The following is a 9466-nucleotide window of genomic DNA, read 5'->3' as shown; positions in this document are numbered from 1 at the left end:
TACTGTAGAGATGAGGTCTCACCAAGTTGCCCAGGTGGGTCTCGAACCCACGGGCTCAGGTAATCCACTTGCCTTGGCCTCCCAAAGTGCTGGAATTGCAGGCTGAGCCACCGAGCCCTGCCAGGGGTTTTTTTGTTTATTTGTTTGTTTGTTTGAATTGAGGTCTTACTGTCGGCCAGGCTGGAGGGCAGTGGCACCATTATGTCTCACCACAGCCTTGACTTCCTGGGCTCAGGTGATCTTCTGCCCCGGCCTCCCAAGTAGCTGGGGCTGCAGACTCGCACCACCGTGCCTGGCAATTTTTTTTGGTCAAGACAAGGTCTTGCTGTGTTGCCCAGACTGGTCTCGAACTCCTGGGCTCGAGCCATCCTCCTGCCTCAGCCTCCCAAAGTGCTGGGATGACAGGCGTGAGCCACTGTGCCCAGCCTCGGACCTTCCCTTGGTCAATGTGAACTGAGGGTGAGCTAAGAACATCAAGGCTCAACTAAGCTTTTTTTTGTCTCTTTCGGCTGACACATCACTTCCTTCCTGTTCCATCTTTCTCCCTGGGTCAGGCTACAGCGGCTGCCCCGCGGTCCCGCCGCACCAGGGCCTGCACCCCCTCCAGCAGCGCCACGTGACGGTGCCCACCAGTGTGCCCCAGCAGCAGGTGTTCGCGCTGGCCGAGCCCAAAAGGAAGCCCTCTCTGTTCTGGCACACCTTCCACAAGCTCACGCCCTTCCGGAAGTAAGAGTGGAGGCCGCCTCCACGGAGGCCACAGTGAACGGGAGAGCCAGCCTCGTCCCTTCTGCACTTCCACCCAAGGACAGTCTCTTGGACCCTGTGTTTTCTGAGGCATCATGGAGGAGGGAAGGACTCAGACTCCCCTTCAGCCTTCCGAGACCTGACTGCCTTCGTGGAAGGACGGAGAAGGCCGTGACACACAGCTCTGTCCCATGCAGGTGCCTGGGACCCGCACAGAGGGGGTCGAGGCGTGGGACCAGGCTCTGAGGTGACTACGACGCCATGACCCAGTGCGCCCCCGCCCATGACAGCTCACCCTGCTGCGGGCCCAGCCCAGCGCCCTGCGCTCAGCAGTCCCCGGGAATGAGGACATCGGGGATGATGACTTTGGTGCTGGACTTTGAAGGGAATCGTGACGACGGGGCTGGTGCGAAGCTGCGTGTGTCTGGTCCTTCCGGAAGGTGGGCTCTCTCTCGCCCCCTTGAGGAGTGGCCATGCCGCTGCCGAGGGCCTGACCCTGTCGTCCCTGGTGTCGTCTGTGTCCACACAGTCGCCACATGGTCGTGAGGCGTCCCCTTGCGAGGGTCCTCTTCCTGCAAGCAGCGGGAGAAGAGCGTGGCATGGCTGTCACCTGGTAGCAGGTGGCAGAGCAGAGTGACTCAGCGTCCTCGATGCTGCTGTTACAAGGCGAGGTGGGCGCGATCCTACATGCATCGGGCTTGTCCTCATGTCAGGACCCCCGCCCGTGTGCCCCGAGTAACTCCACGACAGAAGTCGCGTCTTCCCCCCATGCTGTGACCTACACAGCTGCCATTCAGACAAGTGTTGGCCCTAGAAGCCATGTGCTCTGATTTCCATGGTGAGGTGGGTGTGGAAGATATTCTCAGAGTATCCCCTCCCGGGTCCCCCCACCCTCCCGTGAAGTCTCCAAGACACCCACGGGGAAGCCGGGGCCAGGCAGGCCAGCTTCCCGGGATCCGACACCACCTTCGGCACGGGCACCCCAAGAGCAGAACGTGGCCAGCCACCAAGAGCACTCGGGCCGGCTTCTGGGAACTCGTTCCCTAGACAGAGTCTCTTTGAAGGCCACAAGGCTGGCACCTGCAGGTCGTAGCCTCCTCTTGGTCTGTGATGTGCCTTTGATGGAAATGGCATGTCCCTCTGTCTCGGGCAGGCGGGCTCTGCAGGAAAAGTGCCTGTCACCCTGCTCAGTGCCTGACTGGGCCGTGTTGGGTCCCATGGTTTGGAGTTTCCATTTGAAAAATCTCATTTTTGTATACGACTGTCACAGAGGTTTTTACCCTTAGCGGGCCGTGCTTGAGAATAAACAGAGCTGTGATGTCAGATGAAGTGTAACCTCCAGTCCCCGAGTGTGGGGCTCCCCCACTCAGGCCAAGGGTTTCCAGAAGGACGTCATGTATGGAGTGACACAGCTAAGAGCCCCTCTGTCAGGCCCTTCCGGCCTCCTGCAACTGCTCACAGCCCACCAGGCTGCCCTGGCGTGTCACTTACAGGATATGCTGCTGAGAATCCCTGGTACCCTTGGCTGACACCTCCCAGGGGTTTTCGGGGGCTTTTCCCATGTCCTAAGGGAGGGGTTGGTCATGAGGAAGCCCCTCAGAGGCACCGGGGCGTGTGGGGGGTGTCCGTGTCCTTGAGAAGCTGACAGTTCTAACAAAAGTTAAAGATCTCTTTGGGCAGCTTTTCCTGAACAGCTCAGTGGTTTCTGCAGGGGTCTCTGTACTAAGGACTTGTCTGTATGTATAACAAACTTGAGCCAATTTTTTTTTTTTTTTGCATCAGAGTGTCCCTCTGTCAACCAGGCTGGAGTGCAGTGGCACGCTCACAGCCACTGCAGCTTCGACCTGCTGGGCTCCGGCAATCCTTCCACCTCAGCTTTCCAAGTAGCTGGAAACACAGGCGTGTGCCACCATGCCTGGCTAATTTTTTGATTTATTGTGGAGATGAGGTCTCGCCAAGTTGCCCAGGCTGGTCTTGAACCCCTGGGCTCAGGCAGTCCTCTCACCTCAGCCTCCCAAAGTGCTGGGATGACAGGCATGAGCCACCACATCCAACCGTGAACCAGTTTTGTTAGTGTCACCAGAGAGAATGGCTTTAAGGAAGAATGAGAATCAGCTGCTTTTGCAATGTTGTCAGTGAGGATTCAGTTTGAGGACAGAGGCCCTCCCGGAGCTTCCACTTCCTCTTGTTTACTCCTGGGTCTTGGGCCAGGGCTTTAAATGGCATGGCTGGTCCTAATTTATTTCCCAGCTGAGCCACCTTCCGGCCCCCACCCGCCTCCATGGACTTCCTCATGGGAATCATGAATTCCAGGACATGATTTTGTGGAGTCAAGTTCAGTTCCAGTCCCGGGGTTGCTGCCGTCATTTTTCTAGTGTGAGGATGCTCCATCAAACACTTGTCCTGGGTTTTCAGGTGTTTTTGACAACTGTGAGCATTGTTTTTAAAAGGGCAGACCTACCTTTGACTTCTTGAACATCTGTATGACTCGCTTTGGGTTGCATTGTCCAATACCTGAGTTTTGTCTTTTTTTGTCTCACTCTGTCGCCCAGGCTGGAGTGCAGTGACACACTCACTGCCGCTGCAGCCTTGACCTGCTGGGCTCAGGCAATCCTTCTGCCTCAGTCTTCCAAGTAGCTGGAACCACAGGTGTGTGCTACCACGCCCAGCTAATTTTTTGATTGACTGTACAGACACTGGAGTGTTGCCCAGGCTGGTCTCGAACCCCTGGGCTCAGGAAAATCTCGGCCTCCCAAAGTGTTGGGATCACAGGCATGAGCCACTGCGCCCAGCCAATACCTGACTTCTTCAGAGGATGGAGGGCTCAGGTGTTTCCATTTGGCAAACTTGCTTCTGGATTTAAATCACGTGTTCCCCTTGGAACAAGAGACGCTTCCAGAAGCTCCAGTGTGGACTGAGTATGGGCCTCCCTGGGACTCTTGCTCTCTCCTGTCTCTCTCTCTGTCTCTCTCTGTCTCTCTCTGTCTCTCGCTCGCTCTCTCTCGCTCTCTCTTGCTCTCTTTCATCTTGCATAATATTAGCGGGTCAAAGACCAAAAAAGAAAACATTCTGACGAGTTTCACCTGTTCTAGTTTTCATACATTGGCACCTGTTGACTTGGTTGCAAGACAGTGGATGCGGCCTCGGGCCAAGAGCAGCCTCTTCCATCTTGATCCCACCCGAAACACACAACAACCCGCAGTGAGTCACATTCAGTCATAAAACCAGACTTGCCAAGTCCTGGGGAAACAGCACGGCCCATCTCCAACCTGCATCCCAGAAGGAGGGCGGGCGGCTGCCAGGGTTTCCTGGGACATTGTCCGCGTCGGTCTCTTGCCTCAAGTCTGGCTTCTGTGTCCCACTGGAAGGTCTGATGTAGCTGAACTCCCTTCACCACCATCTCACAGTATTTCTGAGCATCGTTGTGTCTTTTTATGCCTCATCCAGATGAAGACAGATGCCACACCCGTTCAGGAAAGCCTCACACCTTGCATGGCTCTTACGTGGACACACGGCAAAGGCACACATTTTTTTTCCTTCGGTTGGAGTCTCGCTCTGTCACCCAAGCTGGGGTGCAGGGGCATGCTCACAGTCCCCACAGCCTCGACCTGCTGGGTTCAGGCAATCCTTCCTCCTCAGCCTTTCAAGTAGCTGCTAGTACAGGTGTGCGCCGCCACACCCAGCTAATTTTTTGACTTATTGTAGAGACAAGGTCTCACCAAGCTGCCCGGGCTGGTCTCCAACCCCTGGGCTCAGGCAATCCTGTCACCTCCACCTCCCAAAGTGCTGGGATGACAGGCGTGAGGCACCACGCCGGGCCACAAAAGCACATTTAACTCAACATTTGGCTCCCACTGTAAACCTTTTGTAAATCTTTCCAAGGCTGATCGCTGACATTTCTCAATACAAGTCAACTGAATTTCCTCACCAGAATGAACCAGTCTGGTCACCAGAGTGAGGGACAGTATTTCTGCACTGTTTTCGTCAGAAGGAGAAGAAACAGAAGCGGCCCTCCCAGGATAGCCCCGGCAAGTGTGAGCAAATGTCCTTTCACTGGTGTCCTATCCAGGGAGGCCTGACACAAGTTAGCTTTTAGGCTAGGCTGCCGGCAGGCTAACTCCGCCCTGTGATAAGCTTCACCTACAAACTGTCCCCTCTGCTAAAATTCCCCTTGGCCAATGCTGTTGTTTTCAGGATGTAATGAAAGTGAGTTCAAAAGGCTTAAAAATAAAAGTGGAAACTAGGATGGTCTTGAAAAAGAAAAAAAAGCAAAATCTTAAATATTTAATGTAAGTTCACTTAACTACATGTTTTTCGCTATTGCCTGTAGCGATAGGCATTGACATTTTGTGTTTAGAAAATCCTTTTTAACTGATTCTGTAATTTAACAATGCGTCTTTTTTTGTAAATATTAGCGTCCACCATGGATGACTTGCTTACCTGTTTGCAAGGCTTTGGGTGGCCTTTTAGCTCAGTACCACCAAAGCCCATGTTACCTGTATATGTCACGTGACCAAACGAATGCATTAGCTGTTGACAGGTGAAGCATCGTGTACAAGATTGCTGTAACTTGAGATGTATTTTTGTTGAATGAAGTTTTTTGTAAAAAAAAAAAAAAAAAAAGATTTACAATGTCATTTGAATGATTTCTTGTAAATGCTGTGAATCTTTGTTTTGTACCTGTATATTAAAAATTAATTTGCCAAACCGGTTCTAGTCATGCACTCGAGAAAAATAAGATAAACCCATTTATTTATTTATTTAGAGATGGAATCTCACTCTGTTGCCCAGGCTGGGATGCGGTGGCACAATCATAGCTCACTGTAGCCTCAAATTCCTGGGTTCAATGGATTCTCCTACATCAGCCTCCTTAGTGGCTGGAACTACGGGCACTACCACACCCGGCTAGTTTTTTGGTTTTTTGTGAAAGACAAGTTCTTGCTATGTTGCCCAGGCTGGTCTTGAACTCCTGGCTTCGAGTGATCCTTGTACCTGGGCCTCCCAGAGTACTGGGATTACAGGCATGAGCCACCACTCCCAGCCGGTAGATACATTTAAAAGAACAGAGTGGCGAGTTTCTGGAATTTGCAGACCCTTGCCTGCCCTGACGTGGATGCCCGCTTGGCAGTTACCTTTCATCCACTCAAGAACTTCGTCAAACCACCAGGTAGGAAGGCGTGGGGAGAAAGATGGCTCAGGGGAACCCAGAAGGACCTCATGACTTGAAAAACGTCGCTAAACTTTGGAGCGAGGCTGGTATAGACAGAACCGGAAGTGAGCCGTGCTACTGGGTAGTGGTCCTGTTCTTTCCACACCGGGGAGGACCGGTAGAGACCAGGTCCCGGTGTTGCTGGCGTCCTGGGCTCACCACTCTGCCGATGGGGTGGGAGTGGGTGGATGAGAATTGCCTTCTCTGATTGACAGCCCAGAAGAACCAAGTCAGCAGCCCGTTGTTGGCTGGACTGTCATCAGCCTATGAGGGCTGCCACGGGCCCCGCCCACCTGTTGTTTGTTGACTCAACATCCCCCTACTTCCCAGAGGATCTGCTGGGAATGAGGTCCTGGACTCCTAGACTCCAGGACTGCAGGGGGAGGTTAGGTCAAGGCGGGGGGAGGAGGGCGAGAACCTGGGACCGGAAGGGTGGGCCAGCAATGTGCCATATAGACGAGGGAACCCCCCCAAAACCCGGAATTTATAAAAAAGTTTTGGGTTCTTAATTTTTTTTTTTTTTTTTGAGCTGGAGTCTCACTTTGTCGTCCAGGCTGGAGGGCAGTGGCATACTCACGGCCACCACAGTCTTGACCTGCTGGGCTCAGGAGATCCTCCCGCCTCCGTCCTCCAAGTAGCTGGAACTACAGGCACACGCCACCATGCCGGGCTAATTTTTTGATTTATTGTAGAGACGAGGTCTTGCTAAGTTGCCCAGGCTGGTCTGGAACCCCTTGGCTCAGGCAATCCTCTCACCTCCACCTCCCAAAGTGCTGGGATGACAGGCGTGAGCCACAGCGCCCAGTTTAAGTTACATGTTTAAACTTCAGTCACCTTCAAAGTGCTCTCCATTAGATGCAAAACTCCTATCGAGATGCTTTTCCCACGGTTCAAAACAATTTTTGAACCCGTCAATGTTGATGCCTTTTTTACGTTGCAAAACTTTTATCATCTGGGAACCTTTCTGTAGCTCAGGGTGAGATCAGGTGAATAGGGAGGGTGAGGTCTGTGGCTCATGAGCGGTGTGGGCAGGTGCACTCGTAAATCGTGAAATGGGCAAATGTGTTGAAAGAATCACCCAAAATTCACTGGAGCCAAACGCAGCCTCTCACAACAATGATGGCTGGTCCACAGATGCTGATGGATTCCTAGAACACTTACCTAGCAGGGGAAGCCTGGACTACAAGAGCCTGCTCTCCGAAAGATAATTCCAGGGTATTTGGGGTCTCCCTTTGTGTGTGTGTGCGTGCGTGTGTGTGTGTGTGTGTGTGTGTGTGTGTGTGTGTGAGAAAATCCCGAAAGGACAGGGCAGTTTCTTCTAGAAGAGATGGGGTGAATTAATTACACATCATTCACCTGCTCTGCCCTGGAGAGACCAAGTTAAAATGCATAACCAGAAGCAAGGTGTCACGAACCTGCAGAGCCATGCATTGCTAGGGGTGTGCAGCGGTCAGGACCTGACCACGAGGATGGAGTTCTGTCCTCCAGTGGGTGTCTTGCCAGGGTCCCACCCCTAAGCCCGCTTCACACGGGACCCAAGGCCCCAGCACGATCTTGGGGGCGGGTGAACCCACGGCGTGCGGTGTCAAAAAAGCAGGCCCCATGACGAGTTCTGGTGACTCAGAGTCTCGTGTGGCTGGACCTGAAGAATAAGGATGTGGGCGAGACCCAGAGCACAGTGAGCAGCTGAACAGCCAGGCCCTGAGGCCAGACAGGCCTGCTGGGAGCTCGCCCTGGGGCAGAGGCGGGTAGTGTAGGGACAGTGTCCTGCCAGGATCACCGGGAGATTGGGTGGCTCTGCAGAGGGGTGCTCAGGGGTGAGGCAGGGGAGACGCTGGTTCAGAGACAGGTTATTTTAGTCTGTAGGTTAGACATAGACACGTTTCTAGTAGACAGATACGTTCAAATAGGGAAGTGTACAGACATCTTTCTTACCAATGCATGACCTTTACCCGACCCACTAATTACACCAGACCTGACCACCTTGGGGGCTGGAATGTGAATTTACCAGGACAGCAAATCACAGAAACACAGTCATGATTAAAAAACAAACAAACAAAAAACAACCTCCTCAACAAGGGTACCTACACAACAAATATTTGTATACCTAACCCTGAATTGTACCCCACAATTTTAAAATACATTTTTTTTGAGTTGGAGTCTCACTCTGTTGCCCAGGCTGCAGTGCAGTGGCATGCTCCCAGCCACCGCAGCCTCAACCTCCGGTGATCCTTCAACCTCAGCCTTCCAAGTAGCTGGAACTACAGGCGCACACTACCACACCCAGCTAATTTTTGATTTATTATAGAAACGAGATCTCGCCAAATTGTCCATGCTGGACTCGAACCCACGGGCTCAGGCAATCCACTCGCCTTGGCCTCCCAAAGTGCTGGGATTACAGGCCACCAAACCAAGCCTAAAATAAAAAATTTAAAAGTTTAAACAAAAAAAAAAAAAACTTAGGCAACCCCCTCCGGTCTCCTCCTGCTCTGGGAGTTTTTTTTGTCCTCTCAATAAATCCTACTTTCTTTAAAAAAAAAAAAAAAGTCCAAATCCAGTCAGGTAATAACTTTAATGACTTAGAAGGTCACTGTGACCTTGAAAGTTGAGAAATGGTCATCAAAACTCATGACCAGCCATCTGCAGCCCACCGCTCTTAGTCTATGATTGGCTTAGTCTTTGTTGTAAAAGCTTGTCAAGGGCAAGCATGGGGGCTTTTTTCCTTTTTTTTGAGTTGGAGTCTCACTCTGTCACCCAGACTGGAGTGCAGTGGCCGCTCCCGGTCACTGCAGCCTCAACCTGCTGGGCTCTGGCGATCCTTCTGCCTCAGGCTTCCAAGTAGCCAGAACTATAGGCGCGCGCTACCATGCCTGGCTAAATTTTTTGATTTATTGTAGAGATGAGGTCTCACTGCCCAGGCAGGTCTCAAACCCGCGGGCTCAGGCAATCCACTCACCTCAGCCTCCCAAGGCACGGGATTACAGGCTGAGCCACTGAGCCCGGCTTCTAATAATTTTTTTTGAGTTGGAGTCTCACTCAGTCGCCCACACTGGAGTGCAGTGGCCGCTCCCGGCCACCGCAGCCTTGACCTGATGGGCTTCGGTGATCCTTCCGCCTCAGCCTTCCGAGTGGCCAGAAATACAGGTGCGTGCTACCACGCCTGGCTGATTTTTGTGATTTATTGTAGAGACGAGGTCTCGCCAAGTTGCCTGGGTGGGTCTCGAACCCGTGGGCTCAAGCAATCCACTCACCTCGGCCTCCCAAAGCTCAGGGTGACAGGTTGAGCCACCGAGCCCGGCCAAGCGTGGGATGGCTTTCTTCCGAGACTCCATCCCATGCCTCTCCAGCTTGTTTCTCTTTCTCTCTCTGTAATAAATTCTGATTTAAAACTATACTGGTCTACTGCCATACTACCCTGAATGCACATGATCTCATCTGATCCTGGAAGCTAAGCAGGGTTGAGCCTGTTTAGTACTTAGATAGGAGACCATCTGGGAATCCTGGGAGTTGCAG

At 52.5% G+C, this 9466-nt stretch overlaps 1 protein-coding gene across 1 annotated transcript in view; it reads left to right on the top strand.

The window, feature by feature from the left end:
* The window catches only part of SPATA13 (spermatogenesis associated 13), a 66858-nt gene extending 66128 nt beyond the window's left edge, over positions 1 to 730 (top strand). The window contains 1 exon segment of the mRNA XM_008060026.1: positions 555 to 730. Within this exon segment, the coding sequence (XP_008058217.1) occupies positions 555 to 730 (176 nt within the window).
* The last annotated feature ends 8736 nt before the right edge of the window (positions 731 to 9466 follow it).

The sequence above is a fragment of the Carlito syrichta genome, unplaced genomic scaffold (assembly GCF_000164805.1).
Source record: "Carlito syrichta isolate Samal-C Ts95f unplaced genomic scaffold, Tarsius_syrichta-2.0.1 Scaffold304477, whole genome shotgun sequence".
Lineage (NCBI taxonomy): Eukaryota > Metazoa > Chordata > Mammalia > Primates > Tarsiidae > Carlito > Carlito syrichta.
The sequence above is the reverse complement of the archived record's forward strand: the minus strand, read 5'-3'. Positions and strand labels throughout refer to the sequence as shown.